At 57.2% G+C, this 23,127-nt stretch overlaps 1 protein-coding gene across 3 annotated transcripts in view; it reads left to right on the top strand.

Moving 5' to 3' along the window:
- Cmklr1 (chemerin chemokine-like receptor 1) overlaps positions 1 to 22,429 on the top strand; it is a 35,015-nt gene extending 12,586 nt beyond the window's left edge. Inside the window, exons 1-3 of one of the 3 annotated variants that reach the window (XM_042673405.1) lie at positions 17,133 to 17,156; positions 18,590 to 18,648; positions 20,176 to 22,429. In XM_042673405.1, coding sequence (XP_042529339.1) covers positions 20,179 to 21,285 — 1,107 coding nt within the window. In that variant the 5' untranslated portion in view covers positions 17,133 to 17,156; positions 18,590 to 18,648; positions 20,176 to 20,178 and the 3' untranslated portion in view covers positions 21,286 to 22,429. Of the gene's footprint in view, positions 1 to 17,132; positions 17,157 to 18,589; positions 18,649 to 20,040 lie in introns of those variants that run through there. The other 2 variants (XM_042673403.1, XM_042673404.1) reach the window with 2 other exon arrangements.
- Positions 22,430 to 23,127: the final 698 nt, after the last annotated feature.

Below are 23,127 nucleotides of genomic sequence, written 5' to 3'. Positions count from 1 at the left end.
TGGGGTCAGGGGGATGAAAGCCAGGCAGACTCAGGCCCAAGGTCCGGGCTGGGTCTCGTCTCTACTTAAAGGGCTGATCTTTTGCTCCTTGTGCATGCTTTGCATTAACTTTAAATTTAAAAACATTGTGCCAAAGGCGGGCACTGGCGCTCCATGCCTGTCATCCTGGCTGCTCAGGAGGCTGAGACTGAAGGGTGGTGGTTCGAAGCCAGCCTGGGCAGGAAAGTCCATAAGATTCTGATCTCCAATGAACCACCCAAAAGCCAGAAAAGGAGCTGTGGCTCAAGTGGTAAAGCTCCAGCCTTGAGAAAAATTAAAAAGCAAAGGGATAGCGTCCGACACCAAATAGAATATTGCACTAACACATTATTTGGTGAGTTTGAGATGGTGTGTGTGTGTGTGGGGGGCTGCCCCGCCCCACCCCGCGGGAATTCACGGCCCCTCCCCCTGCTCCCCCACCCTGCTCCCCCCAGAGAGGGGCAGGGCGGCCGATTTCCTGTCAGTGATGGTGCCATCACCGTATCCTGGATAAGCTGTGGAGAGACGGGGTCCAGCTGCATTCATGGCTCTGGTCTGAGGCCGGGCGGCCACATCTGGGGAGGCCACATCTGGAGCCGGCCTTGTGGCTGGCAGAGTCCCCAGGTGCCAGAGAGAGGCCTCGCCAGCCCCCTCCAGAAAAGCCGTGGACTCCTTGGCCCAGGAGTCCAGGGCAGAGCCCCAGCCAGCCCCCGGGAGCGGCCGCGCTCACTCACCCTCGCAGGGAGGGTGCGGCCTCACCGGGAGACCAGGTGAGCCGGGCCTCAGGTAAGATGTCTGGCCTGGAGCAGTTCTCAGGAGGAGGAGGAGGAGGAGGAGGAGGGGGAGGAGGAGACAACTGTGGTCTGGGCGTTCCCTCCCGGCTTCTGCAGCTGGAGAATGGGTGATCTGGACCCCACTAGCAGTGTGTGTGTGTTTGGGGGGGGTCCCAGCATCCCCTCAGTGCCATGCAGGGGTGTTGGCTGCTGGATTGCTCCCAGGTTCTGCTAGTTCTGTGGGATGGGGCGGGGGGGGGGGGGGGGGGCGGGGAGGGCAGTGGGGGTGGGGCAGGGGGGTGGGGCAGTGGACGTGGGCGTGGCCCGGGCTGACCAGGTTTGTCCCAGCCTCTAGGAGGAGGAGGAGGAGGAGGAGGAGGAGGGTGGTTAGAGGAAAGGCAAAGTGGGTCAAATAAGTGTCTGTGGCTCGGATCGGAGAGGCAAAGGGAAGAAGAGACAGACGGACAGAGAGGAAGGCAGACGGCACCAAAAGGACAGACGAGGTTTGATCCTGACACATTGGGGGGGGCATAGATGGGGGGCGGGGGGCTGGCACTCTGGGAGGACTGGGGAGCACGGAGAACTGGGGGATTCTGGGCTGGGGCGGCGGGTTGAGCCTCCTGGAGGAACTCAGGAGAGAATTCTGCAAACTGGGGGTGGAGGGCTTCTTTCTAACCATGCCCCCCCCCCCCCCGCGACCCCCCTTAGGGTTGCAGGGAGACCGGGGTGTTGGTGAAGTTCTTGCGCAGCTCTGGCTCTGCCCGGCTGGGCTCCATGCCGGGGTTCTCGCCATGACACCCCCACATCCCCCGTTCAGGTCACAGAGTTCTTGCTTCCAGCCAGGCCCAGGGAGTGTGGGCGTTTTGCTGCCTCCTGCACTCAGCCAGGCCGACTTCTGCCTCTTGCAGGCAGCCTTCCCTGATTGCTAGCTGGGGGGACGCTCCTGGGCCTGGGGTGCCCACCAGCACCCGCCTGGATGGGCTGGGGGGTCGGGGGGGCGTGGGGGGCTCGGTTCTCACCGCCCCTTGCCAGGTACCTGTAGGGACCATGTAGCCAGGACCAAGGAGGCTCAGGACAGTGAGAATGGGCCGCCAGGAGAATGGGCCGCCAGGTGCCCACTGCTCCTAGTCATCTCTCCTCCCTCCCTTGCTTTTTTATTTCTCTCTTCTTATTTTGGTGCCCGTCCTGGGGCTTGAACTCAGGGCCGGTGCGCTGTCCCTGAGCTCTTTTACTCAAGGCTAGCGCTCTACCACTTAAGCCACAGCGCCACTTCTGGCTTTTTGCTGGTTAATTGGAGCTAAGAGTCCTCATGGTCTTTTCTTCCCGGGGTTGGCTTTGAAGCCCGATCCTCAGATCTCAGTCATCTGAGTAGCTAGGATTACAGGCACCCAGTTCTTGTCTTTTTGTTTTTTTTTTTTTCTTTTTTAAAATCACCTTTCCATAGAAAGATACTTGCCTGGGCATGTAAAATGCCCCACGTTTGCTCCCCATCATTACAAAACAAATGGGAAATAGCAGCTACAAAACCATACTTCCTTACAACTGTGCTATGTTTTTACCTGTCATACAGCAGTTAAGATTCATAATCATATTCAAGAACAATAATAACAACATAATGTCTATAACACTAACACGAATAATATGTTATCAGTAATACAATAAACAATATGTTAATAATACAATAGTACATAATATAAATAATATACTACTAGTATAATAATAATAGTTGTTGAATGATGCTGATGGTGTAGCACAGACCATGCATTATTAACTTCTCCCATTTCCTGTTCCTTATCTTAAATTATCTCCTAACACCCACTCCATGGGCTCATCCTCCTGTGTTTTTGCAGATAGGGAAACTGAGGCATGGACCTTAAGCCACAGAGAGGTCTTGCAGGAGCTGTGCGGCGGAGCTGACATTTGAACTAGGGTGACTCCGGGGCCTTAACCATCCTTTAAACATCACACGTTGAACATGGCTTTGGGGTTCAAGCCCTGGCTTCTCTGTCTTTGAGCTGTGCGTTCCTGGTCAAGTTGCTTGCCGTCTCTGAGCGTTAGATTTCCTCTGCTGCAAGGTGCAGTGCTCATCAAGGCTGTTGAGCAGCTGAGACAAAGTTCTGGGGATGGGGGTCTCCCGAGGGTTGCCACCAACACTTCCCTGTGACTCAGTGGTTTCCAGGGTCTTGGAGGGGACACAAAGGCTCCTCTGTGAGCCACGCAGGGCCCTGGGGAGACGGGCTGGAAGTGCTTTCCAGAAGGACCAAGGTCTCCTGTCTGGGACAGGACCCTGTTTGACCAGTTTTGTGTCCCCCCCCACCCCGCCCTTAGATCCTGGCTAAAAAACTTCCTTTGCATTCTTCCCCGAGGAGGCAGCCAGGCGGAGGCCTGATACTGGAGGACAGGGGCTTCTCCACCCAGGGAGGCTCTGCTGTCACAGCTTTAGTTTAGAACTGAATAAAACAACTAGAAGCTAGCTTGGACCCATGGGTATGGCTGGCAGATGCTCACCAACCCTCCGCTCAGGTTCCAGCCTGGCCGGAACGGCTGGCCCCTGGCTGGTCCCGGGTGGGAGGCTGCGGGGGGGGGGGGGGGAGGGCTTCACAACTGTTCACCCAGAGCCCGCCCCACTTTTAGGGTTGACCTGGGTCTTGGGTGGGGTGGGGAGGGAGGGTGCGCCCCAGGCAGGGGCCACGACCACACAAGGCCGGTGACATTCTTTCCTTGCGGCCGTTTTCCGAGCTGTCAAGGAATCTAGCAATGAGCATCTTTTATGGACAGATGTGTTGATGTATTGAGGATAAAGGTGTTTAGGAGATGGTTTGGAGGCAAGCAAACAGTCCTGCTGCTGCTGCTGCTGCTGCTGCTGGTGCTGCTGCTGTGTCCATACATAGGGGCCTGGTTCAGGCTTTTATGGAGTCAGTGGAGATTTTGTTGATTGCCTGTCTGTCTCTCTTTTCTGTGCGCCCGTTTGATCCTGTCTCCTTTGCTCAGACCCTGCTTTAAATTTTATGCTTGTGGAAGAGGCCGGAGGGCTGTTTTCCTATCTGCATTCCATCTGGCCAGTTCCAGGCTAGACTTGCGTCTGCATCCCGCCGGGCCTCTTCCACCTATGCCCTGCTGGACCTGGCCCCCATTCTCTTTCCGTCAGGACTTCGTAGATCCCGCCCGCAATCTCCCTCCACATTCCTGACTCAGGGGGGGGGGCCCCCACCGCACCCCCTGAGAACCAGTGTTGTCTCTGTTTGATAAACAACGTGGATGTTGAGGAGCTGAGGGGGAGAGGAAACAGCTCCCGCAGGCTGGGGCAGGAACTGATACTTCCTGCGGGGGGGCCTGGTCTGGCAGATGCGAGGGGCCCACGGGCACCCACGGTGGAGGCTCTGAGAATGTTCTGGGTGGGCGAAGAAAACAGAACATCTCAAAGGGGGTGTCGACTTGCTCCTACAGGAGACCAAGCCTTGAGAACTCTATCGAAGCCGGGAAGGCACAATGTGTTAATAAGGCAGCAGGAGGAGACTAACATAGCGAGTATTCATCCCCAGTTAGAACCTTGCCAAAAAGCCAAGGACCTATTCCCAGGAAACTGTTACATGCTGGTAAATCATGAATAGAATACTATGTAGCCAAGAAGGAGTATGCTTTTCCCACAAACCCGTGGTAGAAAGCATCTCCAAGATCTGTTGCTAGATAGATATTGTAAGAAAGGTCCAATGCCAACTAGTACCGGCAGGGTGCTATCTTTTCTGCCAAACGGGGGGAGAAATTAGGATATACATTTGTATTTAAGTCAAAGATACTGCGGAAGGTGACAGGAGAAATTAATACCAGGAGATGGTACATTGGGCATTGGGTGGATGGGTGGTAGGGGAAGGGCAAGGCCTTGGATTTTGGATGCTTGGAGGTTACCCATTAGATGGAGTGGGGTTGCTTAGCCAGATACTTACTTTTAGAAAATGCCAAGTTGCCATTGCCCCCAATGCCGCAGTTGGTGTTTTATAGTAACAGTGACTGTTGACATTGCTATGAATGTATTATGTTATTAGGTGCGGCATCGACCTCCATTCCCGCCCCCATTATTAGCACATGGACGCTGGGATTTTAAGCTCATCTTTGCCCATCCTCCTTTTCCTGGATCATATAAAGAGCAGGTTTTTCCAGTCCCCCCTTGAATCCACTTCCCCGGGGTCCACGTTGCCCTGGTGGCTGGGATGGGAGCCTGGTGGCCTCCTGGGGCTGTCGGTGGCCAAGCTGGGGCCTCCCCAGCCCTGGATGCCATAGTTGTAGGGAAGGCAATAAACACGTTTGGGTTCGTATCCAGTTACCCAGAAGCCCTTGCTCCGTCCCCAGCTCCTGGACCTTCCCAAACATGGCCCTGGGCCATCGCTGACCAGGCCCTGTTCACTGAAACCTCCTCATGGCTCAGAGTTGGGACTCGGTGGCCTAGCGCGCACAAGGCTCTGGGGTCCCATCCCAGCCACCACAAATGAAAAGAGAAAGCATGAATTAATCAATCAAGCTTCTCCATTCCTGTCAGGCAGAGCCCCTGGTGAGGACTGCCCAGGGAGGGGGCTGTCCAGCCAGGGCCCGGTGGCCCTTGGCTTCTTATACCAAAGGTGAGGTCGTGACCTGCCCGCCCCCCCCTTGTTCTGAGGGCTCTGCCTGGCGCCCTGGTCTCTAGGGAGTGTGGAAATCCTGTCACCAGCCCCAGGAATGTCCTCTGTTACCTCAGCGCCCCGGGCTGTGTCCACCAGGACAAGGGCGCGACATTCTACCCTCCCGGTCCCCTTTGCTTGTCTCCAGCTCTCTTTGTCCCCCAGGGCCTTTGCTCCCCCCATCCAACCTTCTCCTGACCTTGCCTCCATTTCCACCCTCCACTTCTGCCTCTTTTTTTTTGGTGGCTCACTGGAGATGAGAGTCTCACAGACTTCCCTGCCCAGGCTGGCTTTGAACTGGGATCCTCAGGCCTCAGCCTCCCGAGTACCTCGGATGACAGGTGTGTGCCTAGCGCCCGGCTGTGGTGGGATGCTTACTCGTCACCGGGATCCTGGCGGCCTGGGCCCCTCCTGATTCCCCTTGCTCCTGCCTGTTCTTTTTATTTGGATGAACCCTGTTCCACCACCCCCTACCCACCAGCACCCCAACAACCCAGCGCGGAAGCACCATCATGAGCAGTGTCTGGGGAGGGCGGTTTCTCTGACGGCGGGGGGGGGGGGTGTGCGGCTGTATCCTGCCCCCATCAAGTGGGAAGTGGCTGCTTCCAGAGTGGGGGGGGACCCCTGGCCTGGGGGTCACCCAGGGGCTGGGCCACACCAACACAGCCCAGGCTGCTCTGGTTCCCTTTCGTGGAAAAAAAAAAAAAGAGAACAGAACAAAAGGCAGAGCTTTCAAACTGACTCCATGGATCTTTCTGGAAGTTCTGCCTGGGGAGGGCAGGGAGGGGGGGGATTCGTGCCTTTCTCAACCCCGTCGCTGAAGGATGCCCTGGTTTGAGTGCGTTTCCTTCCCTGTGTGCAGCGTGGACCGCCCAGCCCGGGGTCAGCCTGCCGGGAGGGCCGGGCCCAGCTGGCCCTCGGCCACCGCCATCACCAGAGGCAACGGACCCCGCCCTCCAGACTCTCCTGGGGTGACTTCCAGGAGTCTGGAATGTTCTCTGGGTTCCAACCAGCTTTCCGGTTCCTGTGGCGGGTGGGCAGGAAGAGGTTGTCGGGGAGTCGAGGCCGGGTTCTGGGGTGCAGAGGGCATCCTGGCCTCACTCCCCAGCGCGTGGGAACAGGGTGGGGTCTCGGGCTCCTCCATCCTGCCTCCTGGCAACGGTACCGGCCATTTGTCAGCTGCCTGGACGGAGACCTGGGAATTCCGGGGGGGGGGGCAGTCCACCCCGGTGCCCAGACCCCGTGCCCGGCTTTTGTGCCCACTCCATAAAGGAGGGGGGCTCTTGGTCCTGCCTTCTGCCTTCTGCCCCCCCCCAACCTCACACCTGCTCTTTGCATCCCCTAACTACACTTTATCAAGTCTCCAACTTGCCAGGGCTCCCTCTGGCAAAGACTTTAAGCCTTGTGAAGCTCAGCTCCAACGTCACCTCCTCCAGGAAGCCCCCCGTGATTCCCCAGCCACGCTCTCCATACACAGAGCCAAGGCCACAGGCAGGACGCACCAGTGACTAAGGGGCTGAGAAGCCAGAAGGACCGGCTCCCCTCCTTCCCTCCCTCCCTTCCCCTCTCTCTCTTTCTGGACTTCTCTCCTTTCTGCAATGGCAGAGACTCAGGCAAGCTAAGCAGGACACCAGGGAGGGGTGAGGGCTATGGGAACCCCGCTTTGTCTATAGGCCAGACCCACACGGCCAGTTTGCTGCAAGTCTGGACTTCAGTGGCACTTCATGTGGCCGTGTTGCGATCTGTCCTCACGCTCGGAGCAGGGCCTGGGCCATCGTCTTCCAGCAGCACTGGGCACGAAGGGTGGCACCTGGAAGATGCCCGTTCCTGGCTTCTTTGTTAAATGGATACATGAGTGAATCTGTGCTGTTTGTTGTACATCTGCTCCTGCCCCAGGACCTTTACACGTGCTCATTCTACTTCCTAGAGAACAAGGAGGTGGCCTGTCTCCCTTTCCCCTTAGCCACGCAGAGCTCCACTCAGTGCCACTTCCCACGGCTTCTAAACCTTCTATTTCAACCAGCCTCCCTCAACTTTAAATATTTAGTTCTCTTTGCAGTTTATATGCAGCACCTATCATCACCCGCTGTGGGTCTCTCTTTAATATTTACCCCCCCAGGCCTCCATCTTCCAGGCCTGGTCTTTGGATGAGGAAACAGAGAGGTTAGGGTAATGTGTCTCAGGTCACACAGGAGAGCTGGCCTTCCGGCCTGGGCACCCTGCTTGCCTTCAGACATGTTCACTTCCTTTTTTTTTTTCCTGGTCCTGGGGCTTGAACTCTGGGCCTGGGCGCTGTCCCCGAGTTGCTGTGTGCAAGGCAGAGTGTTCTACCACTTGAGCCCCAGCGTCAGCTTTCTGAGTAGTTTATTGGAAGTAAGAGTCCCATGGATTTTCCTGCCCAGGCTGGCTTCGAACCGTGATGCTCAGATCTCAGCCTCCTGAGCAGCTGGGGTGACAGGCGTGAGCCGTAGATGTCTGGCTTTGCTGTCTTTTGTGACTGGTGTCGGCGACCTGCGCCCCCCCCCCCCCCAGGGCTCCCGGGTGTCGCTCTTGCTCTCTGCCATCTCAGATGCGGGCGCCGGGTGGGTGTTTTGAAGGCTGGGGGGAAACGGGGGACACGGGAGGAGAGGGCTGGAGGGCGGAATCCCGGGTGCTGGGAGCCTGGCCCAGTGTGGGGGGCTGAGTCAGCCCGCCTGGGAGGGGCGCTGGACGCCCTGCAATGGCCCCTCTGTTTTCTGACCCGTCCTAGTCCCAGGTGCCAAACCACACAGCTCCAGGCCCAGGCGGACACATTTCCTGTCCTCGCCGGGGTGGGGGCCTCTCAGGGGCGTCTGAAGCCAGATGTGCACAGACAGCTGGGCCCCGGGAAGGGCTGCGGGGGTGGGGGGCGTGCTGCCCGCTCTCCTTTGCTCCTGGGGTGTGTGTGCGGGGCGGGAGCAGACACCCATTTCCCCAAGATGACCCCGCCTTCCCTCCAAAATCCACGAACACAGGGAGACGGAGCTCTGAGGAACGAGGGGTGTGATTAAGTGTGGTTGGGGGGCTTGGGGGGGGCGGGGAGGGGGTGACAGTGATCGCGGCTGGAGCCGCAGATGGTGAGATTCCTATAAACACCGTCCTGCGGGTGGGCGGCCGTGTTTCTCATCCGAGCGGCCGGGAGCGGACCCTGGAGCGTGGCCAGCTCGGACCCAGCCTGCTTTTTCTCATCCCCACAGCTCGACTGCGCCCAGAGAGGTGAAGTAATGTACTCAAAAGGCGCCCAGCCGGGAAGTGTGGGGCTGGGATTCAAGCCTGGCTCTGCGTGGCCCGTGGTGGGATGGCAGGGGGCCTGGTGGGGGGGGGGATGGGACCCAGCCTGGAGACCCGGCGTTGCTCACCCCTGGTGGAGCCTGGGGAAATGACCCGGACCTCAGGGCTCTTGTCTGTACAGTGGGAGAGCAGGGGGAGACCCCCCCCCCCCGCAACAAGGGCTGATTTGCTGGGTGCCATGTGGGCCATTTTCTTCCATGGCCTAGGTGGGTCTCAGGTGTGGAAACAGAGGCAGGGAGATATTCCTTCTTCACTAAGCTTGTGTGTGTGTGTGTGAGAGAGAGAGAGGGAGGGAGGGAGGGAGGGAGGGAGGGAGAAGAGAGAAGGAGGAGGGAGGGAGAGAGGGTGCTTGTTCATGTTTGCTGGTCCTGGGATTTGAACTCAAGGCCTGAGCACTGCCCTTTAGGTCTTGCTCAAGGCTGATGCTCTACCGCTTGAGCCACAGCTCCACGTCTGGCTTTTTGTAGTTAATTGGAGATAGGAGTCTCACGAACTTTTCTGCCTGGGTTGGTTTTGAACCATGATCCTCAGACCTCTGCCCCCTGAGTAGCGGGGATGACGGGCATGAGCTGTGCAGCCTGGCCTGCAAGTCTGTAGCCTTGCTTCCGCTTAGAGGGCTGGAGTGGTGAGAAAAGGCTCAGAAGGACTGAGGAAAGAGGGCGAGGGGGGGGAAGGAAGGCGGGGCAGAGCTGCGGGGGGGGGGGGGTGCAGGGGTGGGAGGGGGTGGCAGGACAGGACCCCAGGGTGGTGTGTCCCAGCTCCCGCCTCTCCTCGGCCTCCAGGCTGGTTGCCAAGCTCCGAGACCACAGCCTATGTGTGGGTTCAGAATGGTGGTCTCTCTCTTCTCGTGGTCTGGGGCTCCCGCTGTCTACCAAGGCCTTAAAGAGAAGGTGGTAACGCCAACCTCTTTGTTTTATAGATGAGGAAACTGAGGTCTCAAGGGGTCAGATAGTTCTAAGGATGTTTGCTATGTAGGGCTTGTGGAAAGTATAATAGTATTGGCATTAGACTTATTGTTGTTGTTATTGGTGCTGGCTCTGGTGCGTGAACTCAGAGCCTTGTGCTTGCTAGACAAATGCTCTACCGCTTGAGCCAATGCCTTCCGTCTCTCTTGCTTTAGCTCCTTCTACTTAAGCAGCTTCTCAAATAGCTGGGATTACAGGTATGTGCTGCTGAGCCTGGCTAGATTCTTGTTTTGTTTTTTGTCAGTCATGGGGCCTGAACTCTGGCCTGGTCGCTGTCCCTCAGCTCTTCAGCTCAAGGCTAACACTCTACCACTTGAGCCACAGCGCCACTTCTAGGTTTCTGGTGATTTATTGGAGATAAGAGTCTCAAGGACTTTCCTGCCCAGGCTGGCTTTGCACCGTGATCCTCAGATCTCAGCCTCCTGAGCAGCTAGGATGACAGGCGTGAGCCACCAGTGCCTGGCTGAGCCTGGCTAGAGTCTTAAACTGAGTTCTGTCTCTCACTAGCCACAGGACCTGGGGGAAGGCTCTCGATGTTGCCCAGTCCTCCGCTTCTTCCGTGGCCATCATACCTCCAGTTCTGGCTGAGTGGATGATCACCAAGGCCCTCTCAGTGACTGGCACATAATAGGTGTTCAGTGAGATGGAGTTCCTGTGGCGATTACTATCCATATTGAAATGCTGCACACCCTCCCGCCCCCCCCCCCCCCCAGCTCCTTGCAGTGTCTCTCAGAGGTGGACGGCTCTGCTGTGAGTTCATCTGACAGAGCGACACAGGGGAGCCAGGCAAGAAGAGGGTTAAGAGCAGGGATTCAGCAAAGCTGAGCCTGCCCTCCTCCCCCCCCCCCCCCCCCACAGGCAGGGTTGGAGGAAGAAGGGGTGGGTGGTTGGGTCGGCCTGGATGTGTGCTGGAGGCTGGGGCATGGGGGGGTGATACCAGCCCCTCAGGGGGCCCCTTCTGCAGCCCTGCGTGCCATCGGCTGGCTCCTGACAGCCTCGGGCGACCGCATCCCCAGCAGCCCACACGGTCGCCGCGGATTAAGAGCATGAGTGGACTCCGGCTGTGTCTGGGATTAACGGAGCTCAGGTTAGAGCGCAGTACACGATCCAGATGTGTTTACAGAACTCGGGCCCCACTGAGGCATAGCCCTGCTGCTGCCGCTCCGTACGCAGCTGGCGGGGCCGGTGGTACTGGGCCTGCGTGCGTTGGACCTATGGACTGGGGAGGGGGTGGGCCGTGGGAGGGTCTCCCAAGCCTGGGAGGAGAGGCGTCCATGCACGCGGTCAGGCCGGGGTCCTGTAGGGGCTGGGGCTGGCTGCTGGGGGGTGGTCTCTCCCAGGTGGCCCGGGACTGTCATGTAAGGGGAGGCGGCCTGCTCGGTACTCGAACCTATGGAACCGGGAGCAGGTGAGAATCCCGGGGGAGGGCGGAGCCCCAGCGCTGGGTGTTAGGCCGAGGACGGGACTGTAAGCAGATCACAACACACAGAGGCTTGTGTCTTTGAAACTACGCCTCTTGTCCTCATCAGCGCCCCCTTGCTACTGTAACACAGACCTGAGACAAGTCAGCTTCAGAAGAAGGAAGGTTTACTGGGGCTCAGGAATTTCAGGCCCTGTGGCAAGGCAAGAGCATCACGGCAGGAGCTCCTGGAGGAAGCTCCTTCCTCATGGAGGCCAGGAAGTGCAGGGAGACAGGAAGTTCCTTTGAAGACCCGCCCCTGGGACCTCACTTCCTCCCATCAGCCCTGCCCCAGGCTACCAATCAAGCTTTTCAACTTGAGCTTTCTGGAAGTGGAGTGGGAGGGGGGTGCTTGGCAGGGAAGATGTACCCTAGCCAGAGCAGAGCAGAGCCTGGCCAGGAGCCAATGGCCGCCCTGCAGGTGAGCTGAACTCTGGGCAGGATGGGGTGAATGTGGGGTTCAGGAAGGGGAGGTACCAAGAATCTAGTTTTTTCCTTTTCTTTTTGTGGCAGTCTTGGGGCTTGAACTCAGGGTCTGAATGCTGCCCCTGAGGTTTTGTGGGTGAGGATCAGCTCTGCCGCTTGAGCCACAGCTCCCCTTACGGCTTTTTTTTTTTTGGTCGGTCCTGGGGTTTGAACTCTGGGTGCTGCCCCTGAACTCTTCAACTCAAGGCAAGCATTCTACCACTTGAGCCACAGCGCCACTTCTGGCTTTTTGCTGGTTCATTGGAGATACGAGCTGGACATCTCTGTGTCCTTTGGGCCTGGCAATTCCTGGTACTAGAGATGGCTCTCAGTCACCAGGGGATAGCAGGAGTCTCCAGCCGTGAGCCCGTCTGCTCCAGGGGACATCCTGGGATCTCTTTGCTTCTGTCCATCCTTTTGGGGCTCGAAGCTCCAGCCTGGGGCCGCCCAAGCTTGAGAGCGAAGGGTGGGCGGGGGGAGGGGGGGGAGGGGAGGAGGGGAGAAGCCCAGCTGGCAGCCGGGGCCTGGCTGACAGCCTGCGCACCACGCGGGGGCGTGGGACCAGGGAGGAAACTCTCTCCCACCGCGGCTAATTCTGTCCCCGGGCCGGGCAGCCAGGCCTGCGGCTGCAACATCTGCAGATGCCGGCAGTGGCTTCCAGGAGCCCAGTCTCTCAGAGTCTGGGGATGTAGGCATTGCAATCATCCCGCACATGCGCACACAGGGCCCTGGAGCCATCGTCTCTGCCCATCCAGAAACTCCCTCTGCAGGGGCTGTGGGGGCTGCAGAGGCCGGGCTCCTGGTGTGCTTCAGGGCGAAGTGTTTCAGCCACGGCTGGAGGCTGCCGTGGGCTCTGTGGTCAGAGAGTCTGTGGTCCAAACCCTAAGTCGACACTTGAGAGCTGAGCAGGATTGGGCACCGGTGGCTCACACGGTGTATCCTGGTTACTGGGGAGCATGGTGGCTCAAAGCCAGCCTGGGTAGAAGAGCCCATGAGACTCTTATCTCCAATGAAATACTAAAAAGCCAGAAGTGGAGCCGTGGCTCAAGTGGTAGAGCACCAGCTTTGAGCCAACAAAAGCTAAGGGACAGCACCCAGATCCTGAGTTCAGGTCCTGCTGGTGCATACACACACACACACACACACACACACACTCACACACACACTCATGCAGCACACGCTCATGCACGCACACACATACACACACTCATGCAGCACACACTCATGCATGCAGCACACACTCATGCATGTGCACACACATACTCATGCACGCACACACTCGTGCACGCACACACACATACTCATGCACGCACACACACACTCATGCAGCACACGCTCACGCACACGTGCACACACACATACACACACTCATGCAGCACACGCTCGTGCACATGCACACACACTCATGCAGCACACGCTCATGCACGCGTGCACACACACATACACACACTCATGCAGCACACGCTCGTGCACGCACACACACACTCATGCTGCACACGCTCATGCACGCGTGCACACACACATACACACACTCATGCAGCACACGCTCGTGCACGCGCACACACACACATGCAGCACACGCTCATGCACGCGCGCACACTGCTGTGCGTCCTGGGCAGGTCACTTCTGTCTGTGCTTCCCTCTGCAAATCTCTGCCAGTCTCTGCCTGAGTCTGAGGCGTCTGAGGTGCCAGGCACGGTTCTGGGGTGCACCGTGTGTGAGGGGACACAGGTGTGGGTCCCCACCCACTCCAGGCCTCAGTTTCTCCCCAGCCACGAGGATGTCTTCCAAGGGCCTCCCTCCAGCTCCTGAGAGCCGCCTGCAGTCAGGGTTGGGAGGGAGTGGGGTGTGGGCCGCCTGCAGGCCGGGCAGGAAGGGAGGGGGTGGGACGGAGCCAGGGCAAGGCCGTTTGCCAGAAGGAAGGCCAGCCCTCCCCCCCCTTCCCCAGGGGCTCCCACGCCCAGCTGATAAGGCTCTGGTGTTTGGTGAGAGGCAGACTGCGGGAGGGCAGATGGCAGGCTGGACAGCCAAGGGTGTGAGCCCCGTGAGGCAGGGGGTGGTGAGGGGGGAGGGGAGGGGATGGGGAGACAGGACCAGGAGGAGAAGGAGCTGGGGGGGGGGAGATGGGGACACGGATTGCAGAGACACACGGGAGGGGGAGGGAGGGAGGGACAGGCAGCCGGGATCCCGCACACCAGGGCTCACGCTGGGAGAGGGCAGAGCAGACGGCAAACAGCTGCTGTCCAGATGTCTCCTGGCCTCGTGTCCATCTGGGAGCAGCCTGAGGAGGCGGGGGGAGGGGGGGGAGGGGGAGGGGGGTCCTGGGTTCGAGTCTCTGTGCTTGCAGTGACCAGGCCAGGGGAGAGGCCCGGTGTGTGTGTGTGTGTGTGTGTGTGTGTGTGTGTAATGGTCCCCGCTCGGGAGGGCAGCAACCGAGGCCACACGCACGCATTCGTCCACATGTGGGAAGCATTCACACTCCGAGGGCCTGGGGAGGGGTCCACGGGCTTTCCACCAGGGCAAAGGGCAAAAGGTTCTGGAAGGTTCCAAGGAAGTGAGTTTGGCAATTCTGCACGAACTGAGTTTGAGCCTAACCAACCCCCCCCCCCCCCCCCCCCCACTCCCCATCCACACATCACTGCCCATATCTGAGCTTCCTCCTCCTAGGCAGAATGGTTCATTTGATCTCTCTGGCTTTACCAGCGCGGTGCAACCTCAGGCCCATGGCTTACCCCCTCTGTGCCTCCAATTCCTCGGCGGCAGCTGCAGCAGCATCGGGTACAACGGCCGGAATGCAGTGAGAACTGTCTGCATGCTTGGTTAATAGTAAGAATGAAGTTAGCCACGTGCCAGTGGCTCACATCTGTAACCCTTAGCTACTCAGGAGGCTGAGATCTGAGGATTGCAGTCCAAAGCCCGCCTGGCAGGAAAGTCCGTGAGACTCTTATCTCCAGTGAACCACCAGAAAACTGGTGTTTGATTTTGGTACACCGTGTATTACACGTTCGTTAATGTGAATTAGGCAAGGGAAAAAACAAAACAGATTCTTGCCGGTGTACATACACTATCTCAGACAAGAATACATGCATCGTTAGAGATTTTTTCCGGTATATTTCTAAAATGTTCAAAGAAGATTAGGGCTGTAGCTTCAGACTGTAATTCACGGCTCTTTTCATGAAACCATACCCGATGAATCTACCTTTGTTTTCAACTTGTGTAACTTGCCTGCATATTTATGGCCCCCACCATCACCAAATTATAGTTCATTCGGCGTTCCTGATGCACAGCATCCCTACTGCTGAATGCAAGAGCCTTTGAAGCGTATTTCAGGAAGATCTACCTTGCCAAAACAAAATACGTATTAGTGGTTAGGATGCCTGTGTAATCGATAGAGTTGAAGAATTTGATTACAGACGAGGAAGGCTGTCACGTGAGAATCTTGCTCACAGTTACGACAGGTGTGAAAATGTGAGGGTTTCCGACTTGGGGCATATTTCATCGCCAGGCTTTCTCCTAGTTTGCAGTTTCAAATGAGTATCGGGGTTCCTACAGACATAGTTGAACAAAACGATTTCAACAGTAATTTGTAAATGGTGGCTTGGAACCTGGTGGTTTAGGGGAACCGGTGTCTCTTCTATCCATTTAGGAATGTAAAGAGCACAGAACTGTTTCCACATGTCTGTATATGTGTTACAAACCCGTCGACATAAGTAGCGCCGTGTGCATTGAGAATTGAGAAGAGTGTAGGTATCAAGACTCTGCTTTTGAATAGAATCTTATTGTCGAAGGGATGTGCCGCGGGGCTAGGGTTACATATGTCAGGCAGTGCGCGAGTGCTTTTCTGGTGGTATGTTCTTACCCACTGTCCACTTTTCCCACACTTTTTTCCTGCCTCAGCTCTCCATCCCCTCCTCCCAGGTGTAAAGTTTATTTGTTGGGGTTGTTGTTACATGGGTTCACTTTGTCCTTCGTCTCAGATTCCACGTGGATGTGGGGGACGATTCTGCGTGTGTTAAAAATATTTTTTGCAGTTGGGGCAGTGTTACTTAGGTCACCGAGGCTGGCCTTGAAGTGACGATCCTCCTGCTCCGGCCTCCCGAGTGCTGGGATTGTAGGCACGCGCCACCACACCTGGCCTGGTAGAAGGAATCTGCCAAGGACTAGCGGCTCCGACACCCTGGGAAAAGCACTTGCGTCTTTTGGAGGCGGCCGCCCTTCACAGGCGCCGTGCGGACAGGGCTCCGCTGTCCTGGTTTCCCCCGGCTTTGCTCCCCGCCATGAGCAAGGGCGCCCCAACTCCTGCAGTCTTGACCAGACTGGCGTTTGGGGGGGATTTTTCTCCCGCATGCTTGCCGACACTGGGAGGGAATGAGCCAGGCAGCCGTGGGGGCCTGTGGGGCGTGTGTGTGTGTGTGTGTGTGTGTGTGTGTGTGTGTGTGTGTGTGTGTGTATGTGTGTGTGTGTGTGTGTGCGTGCGCGCGCGGTGGGGGAGGCCCTGTGTGTGGGGGTCGTGGCTTGTCTGGGGACCGGGAAGGATTGATCTGTCTCTGGATTCTCATCTCCTTTGTCCCGAGGCCCTGAGCAGGGCAGGGACTGGCCCAGGCACCCCCACCATGTGTGGGTCCGGCCTTCCCGGCCTCTTCTCCTTGGGTCTGTCCAGGGACTGACCTGCGGGGTCAAAGGCCAGCCTGGGGCGTGTGACTCAGGTGAGTTGCGCTGGATGCCAGATGGGCCGTGAGCTGCAGGCCGCAGGAAGACCCCCAAGAGCAGGGCCAGGCTTGCTCATCCGCCCCAGGGGCGCTGTGGGGCATGGGAAGGGAGGCAGCTGACCCCCGTGTGTCCCCCAGACCTCAGACAGATGGGCCTGGAAACCGGGGGAGGAGGATACAGTCCCTAAAATGCTCAGGAAAGTGGAGCTGTGGGGGGAGGGGGAGGAGCAGGGGATCCTGGGATATGGGGGGAAGGGTGACCACAGGGCGGTCAGCCTGTGTGGCGAAGGGCAGGGGTCAGGGTCACCAGCTGACCCGTGTGACCCCTGCACTTCCCCACTTCCACAGTGGGGCAGCAGCAGTGTCGCTCCTCGGGGGAGAGGGGAGTTAGGGGAACGAATACAACTAAGCATGTAGTACTTAGTTAGCACGGTGTTGGAGCCATCGTGTCTGCCCACGTATTAGGTCTCCCAAGGAGCCACATTAAACATAAAACAGAGTTAGATGTAGAAGTAAGGACCCGCCAAGAACCAGCGCAGAAAACTTGCAGGCAAGCAGAGCTCAAGAAATCGCCTCCACGGACCTGACTGACACATGACTCCGAGCTTCCTGGTGGCCACATGAAAAAGGGAAACGGGACGAGTTAGTCTTGCACTGTTTAGAAAAGAGGAAGAAAACCGAGTTTCTCAGGGGGGGGAAGCAGTGTCACTCTTTCGCACACAATTCTCCAGGGCTCTATTTCTCATGTGGGCAGGTGTCTTCGTCAAAGGAAGCAGGGCTGGGCTGCTGGGTTACCCAGGACAGAGGTAATTTTCTTGACCTTAGCTGGGAAAGAGGTAATTTTCTTGACCTTAGCTGGGAAAGAGGTAATTTTCTTGACCTTAGCCGCTCATAGCGACCTTGAGAGAAGCGTGAAGAGATGTCTAGGCCCAGAGAAGGTCTGTGTCCATGACTTGCGCTGGGCAGATCGGGAAGGGAGGGGCGGGCCTGGTGCTCGGGATCCAAGGTGAAGGAACAGAGAGCTCGAGGCAGCTGGGACTGGGGTCTGCCGCGTGGCTTCAGGGGGACGCGGAGGTCGTCCGTGGGCTTCCCACCTGGAATTCTGGAGTCAGCTTGCCTCCCTGCTTGGCCTCCGGCGAGGGCGAGTGACCCGCCCTTCTCCGAAACTTGGTTTTCCACTCTGCAGGCTGGGGGGGGGGGGGGGTGTTAATCCCTGCGGGTTGTTACGTGGTGTCTTGCAAATAATTGTGCAGTGGATATGTGCACAGGGGTTGCACATGCTCTTGTGGGGTGTGTGGGTGTGTGGGGGGCGGGTGGAGGTGTGCAGACAGGGCTGAAACCTGAACTCAGACCCTCGAGCTCATTAGACGAGCGTCAACCCCCACGACCCTTAACTCTAGCTTTTTGTGCTTTAGCCATGTTCCAGGTCAGACCTTCCTTCCTTTTCTTGCCCTTGAAGTTCTGCCCCATCGTCACTCACTTTTTATTCCCAGCCGCAGGTTGGCTTGGAACTGCGATCCTCCTATTTCTGCTTCCTGGGTAGCTGGGATTACAGGGGTGGCCTGAGGATAAGGTTTGTTAACTACAGCTGATAGATCAAAGGAGACGGGAGCTATATGCAAATGCATGCGAATAGGATGCATGCAAATATAACACCAGGCCACACCCCCCATGAGACCTTCTCAATCTCTGATGCCGCCCAGCCTCGCTTGCCATGTCATGGATCAGGCGATTCCCAGCCAGCTAGTTGGCACCAGCCTGGGTGAAGTTCAAGTTCTGCGATCTGTACAAGAGATGCCTGTGCCAAATTCTTCATAACCGGGGGGGGGGGGGGTCCGGTGAGCCCCAGCTCCTTTCTCCCAGCAAAAGCAGAAGCAGCATCACCGGCCCGGTCCCTGCCCCGGGGTATTCAGTGCGGGCTCCGGAGCAGGTGCTCCGGGCAGGGCCTCTTGGGCCTCTGTGCCCCCAGCATCCCTTTGTATTTCCTGGGACTCGCCCTGGGGGTGAGCTGCCCAGCAGAGCCCACACGCTGTCCCCCACATCCTCCCTGCGCCCTGACGGAGCTGGTCGGTGGTGGGAGCTGTGTGTCTGGGGTGCAGGCTCCGGTGCCGCCAGGGTCTTCCCAGCAGGAAGGGGTGATCAGGCCTTCTGTATCTTCCCACCCCGTGCGAGGAGCGACGTAGAGCCCACCGTGAGCTCTGCTCCCCTCACCCTGCCTCCTTTCTCCTCCTCCCTGCAGGTGTTCCTGGCTGCCGTGGAGACCCACGCCGAGGAGCTCTGGACACGTCACGGTGAACGGTAAGGGACCACAATGGTGTCCCAAGGGGACCACGGGCAGGGAGGGGCAAGGGGCGGGGGGGATGGGAAATGGGGGGCGGGGCTGGCACAGCTGCCCCCTGGGTGTTTGAAGCCAAGTGCACAGCACGAGGCCTCTCTCCCCCACTGAACCCAGCATTGGTGTAATGGTCTCATTATCGAGGGACTTTATTTTTCTGTCTATACTGAGATTTGAACTCAGGGCCTGACCGTTTTCAGCAACACCTCCAGTCCCTTTTTGCTCTGGTTATTTTTGAGATAAGGTCTCCGTTGTTTGCCCAGCCTAACCCAGACTGCCGCCCCTCCTATTTGTACTTCCCGCTGTCACTGAGAGGACAGGCTTGTGCCACCACGCCGAGCTTTTTGTTGCTGTTGTTAAGATGAAGTCTTAGCAGATTTTTGGTTTTTTGTTTTTGGCTGGCCTGGAACCACATCCTTTGGGTGTCCGTTTCCCACACAGCTACGATTACAGGTGTGAGTCACTGGACCCAGCACTGCGGGAGATTTTATTGAATAATTGCCTCTACGACTAGACTCTAGGGAAGAGAGGGTCCCCAAAAAAGTAGAAAACATTGTTAAGAACACATTTAGAGCTGGGCGCTGGTGGCTCACATCTGTCATCCCAGCTACTCAGGAGGCTGTGATCTGAGGATCGTGGTTCAAAGCCAGCCCCGGCAGGAAAGTCTCTGAGACTCTTATCTCCAATGGACCAGCCAGAAAACTGGAAGCGGATCTGTGGCTCAAAGTGGTAGAGTGCTAGTGCTGAGCAAAAGAGCTCAGGGACTGCGCCCAGGCCCTGAGTTTAAGTCCCATTACAGACCAAAAAAAAAAGCACACTAGGCTTATGTAAGTCAGGACTGGGGCGTGGCTCAGAGATAGATAGGGGCGTGGCTTGGTGGATAGAGGCGTGGCTCCAGTAGTAGAACACTTGCCTAGCAAGCATGAGGTCCTGAGTTCAAACCCCAGTACTGACTGCCACGAGATTCTAGATGTCTGCTCTTAGAACAGTGCCTGGCTTGTAGGAGGTAGTTGGAGAAGTGTTTGGTAAGGAAACAAAATAAAGGGCTGGGGTCGTAGCTCAGTGTTAAGAATGTCTGCTTAGGACACTCAAGGCTTTGGGGTTTGATCCTCAGCAACACAGTGAGAGGAAAGAAAGGAAAGAAGGAAAGAAGGGAGGGAGGGAGGAAAAAGCCCCAGAGGAAATGGCCAGGCATAGTTAAACCACTAGCTGGCCTCCCTCTGAGCCAAGGTGGCCAGGGCTTCTCACACCGGGGCTGGTCAGCCTCTGATTTTCTTTTTTGTTTTTCTTTTTATTGTCAGTTGTGGGGCTTGAACTCAGGGCCTGGGTGCTGTCCTTAACCATTTTTGTTCAAGGCTAGAGCTCTACCACGTTGAGTCACAGCTCCACTTCCAGTTATCTCAGCCTCCTGAGTCATTAGGATGACAGACACCAGTGCCCGGCTCTGGTCAGCTTCTAAGAGCCACTTGTGACGGGAGCCTCCCTTGCAGAGGATGGAGAATCTGGATTACAACGCTTCCTCTGCCTACGACGATGAGTACCTGGATGAGTTAGACCCCGTGGTGGCGCTGGAGGATGCGTCTCTGATGGAGACGGGTGCCATTGAGATTTTCGTGGCCGTCTACAGCATCATCTGCTTCCTGGGCATCTTGGGTAACGGTTTGGTGATTGTCATCGGCAACTTTAAGACCAAAAAGACGGTGAACACCATCTGGTTCCTCAACCTGGCCGTGGCGGATTTCCTCTTCAACGTCTCCCTGCCAGTCCACATCGTCTACGTGGCCATGCGCTACCACTGGGTGTTGGGGCTCACCATGTGCAAGATCAGCAACTTCCTGCTCATCCACAACATGTACACCAGCGTCTTCCTGCTCACCGCCATCAGCCTGGACCGCTGTGTCTCCGTGCTCCTCCCCGTCTGGGCCCAGAACCACCGCAGCGTCCGGCTGGCCTGCGCGGCCTGCATGGTCATCTGGGTCCTGGCTTTCTTCTTGAGCTCCCCCTCCCTCATTTTCCGGGACACGACCCGCTTGCACGGGAAGATCATCTGCTTCAACAACTTCAGCCTGTCGGCTGACCTGCCTCCCTCCGCCCAGCCCCACCTGGGCTCGGCGGGGTACAGCCGTCACATGGGGGTGACCCTGACGCGTTTCCTCTGCGGCTTCCTGGTCCCTCTCCTTATCATCACCGCCTGCTACCTCATCATCGTCTACAAGCTCAGGCACAACCACCTGACCAAGACCAAGAAGCCCTTCAAGGTCATCGTGGCCATCATCGTCACCTTCTTCCTCTGCTGGTGCCCCTACCACGCGCTCTACCTGCTGGAGCTGTACCACGCGCCCGTGCCCGCCTCCACCCTCGGCCTCGTCCTGCCCCTGGCCACCGCCATCGCCATCGCCAACAGCTGCATGAACCCCATCCTGTACGTCTTCATGGGTCAGGATTTCAAGAAGTTCAAGGTGGCCATTTTATCCCGCCTGGCCAACGCTCTGAGCGATGACACCTGCCAGTCTTCCTACCCCAGCCACAGGAGCTTCACCAAGGTGTCGTCCATGAATGAGAGGGCTTCGGGGACCGAGAGGGAGACCAACATGCTTTGAGTGTGCCCCTTCCCCCCGCCCCCTCCAGGGAGAACCCCAGGGGGCACCCCGACCCCAGGACCGAGGCCAGAGCCCTTCCTCAAGGGGGGGGGGCACCCACCCGCAGTGCACGCAGAGCGAATCGCGTTCTCGGCTGAGGACCCAGGGCGGGAAACTCTTTCTCCAGGGAAGATGGCCAACAGCCCGCCCTAACCAGCAGTCTGCGCTCTGCACCAGTGAGAACCAGCCTCGGCCTAACTCAACATAATAAAAAAAAGAAAAAGAAAGAAAAAAGACAAAGAAAGAAGAAAAAGAAGAACAAAAGAGCAGTTCTCCAAAGCACTGCCGTAAACTGGGGTTGGCACCGGCTACAAGATTAAGCTGTCTACTGTGTGCCCCAGAAATGCCTTGGACACTGCAAGCCCTCTGGTGTGAGCAGGGGGGGCATGCGCACTCATGCATGCATGCATGCTTATACACATACACCATCCATACATGCATGTGTGCATGCATCCACACGCCGCGCCTACAGCCGCCAACCCCTCTCCTGCCCCTGTGGTCACGGCTTATGGGGAGGGGAATGTGAATTCTCAACCACGTTCCCCTCTCGAGAAGCTGAGAAGATGCGGCCCTCGGGGTGTTATGAGCTCTTTGCAAGGGCACCATGGGTTGGGGGAAGCTGTGAGCAGGATGTGGGACCCAGGAAAGGATGGGGGGGGGGTTGCAAAGGTTGTGGGTATGGAACAGTTCACTCTAAAACTTCCCAGGGCAAAGTCTGCAGGCCATTTGGGGGTGCAGGTGGCAGCAGCCTCTTGTTTCAGCCCCCCGTGGCCTCCTGGCACTGTTATTGAGGACAGAGGCTGGGGCGGGGGCAGCTGAGCCCCTAGCCATCACCAGAACCCTTCCTTCCTTTCTTCCCTCCCTCCTCCCTCTCTCCCTCCTTCCTTCCTTCTCCAACCCACTTAGCTCTGGCTATGTGCTTTGAGTCCAGCCCTTCTAGGGCATAGGGTGGAAGGCAAAGGAAAGGGACTTTTCTCCTTCTAGTTTGTGTCCTCCAAGCTTTGCAGGAGACCATTTCAAGTATAGCACCAAGGAGCCATAATCCTAGCTACGCAGGGGCTTGAGATCTGAGGATCAGGGTTCGAAACCAGGCTGAACACACAAGTCTGTGAGACTTACAAAACCAAACTAATGCCGGGTGCTGGTGGCTCACGCCTGTAATCCAGGCTACACAGGAGGCTGAGATCTGAGGATTGCGGTTCAAAGCCAGCTTGGGCAGGAAAGTCCATGAGACTCTTATCTCCAATAAACCACTCAAAAAAATGGAAGTGGCTCTGTGTCTCAAGTGGTAGAGCGTTTGTCTTGAGCTGAGGAGCTGAGGGACAGCGCCCAGGCCCAGAGTTTAAGCCCCATGACCTACAAAATAAAAACAAAACCCAAACTAATTAACCTTCCCAAAGCCAGAAGTGGAGCTGTGACTCAAGTGGTAAAGTACCAGCCTTGGATGACAAAACTAAGGGACAACACTCAGGCCCTGGGTTCAAGCCCCAGGACTCACACACACACACACACACACACACACACACACACACACACACACACACACGCACACACACACACACACACACACAAACAGCAGGCTTAGAGAATCCCCCAGGAGAAGATGGTGTCTGGTGGGGGAGGGAGGCTAGGCCATGAACTTGAAGCAAAGCCTGAACCCTACCTAGCTGCTTGAACTGGGCCCCAAAACCTGCTCCCTTGTGCAGCTACAAGGTCTGAAAGCCAGTGACTTTGTCCCACCGACCCATGACAAAGCCAAAGCCTTGGAGAAGAAGGAAGTTCCCTGCCCAGCAGTGCTGGGCA

Source organism: Dipodomys spectabilis, unplaced genomic scaffold, assembly GCF_019054845.1.
Source record: "Dipodomys spectabilis isolate Male_0828 unplaced genomic scaffold, ASM1905484v1 ptg000826l, whole genome shotgun sequence".
Classification (NCBI taxonomy): Eukaryota; Metazoa; Chordata; class Mammalia; order Rodentia; family Heteromyidae; genus Dipodomys; species Dipodomys spectabilis.
This window is presented reverse-complemented; position numbering and strand designations above follow the sequence as displayed.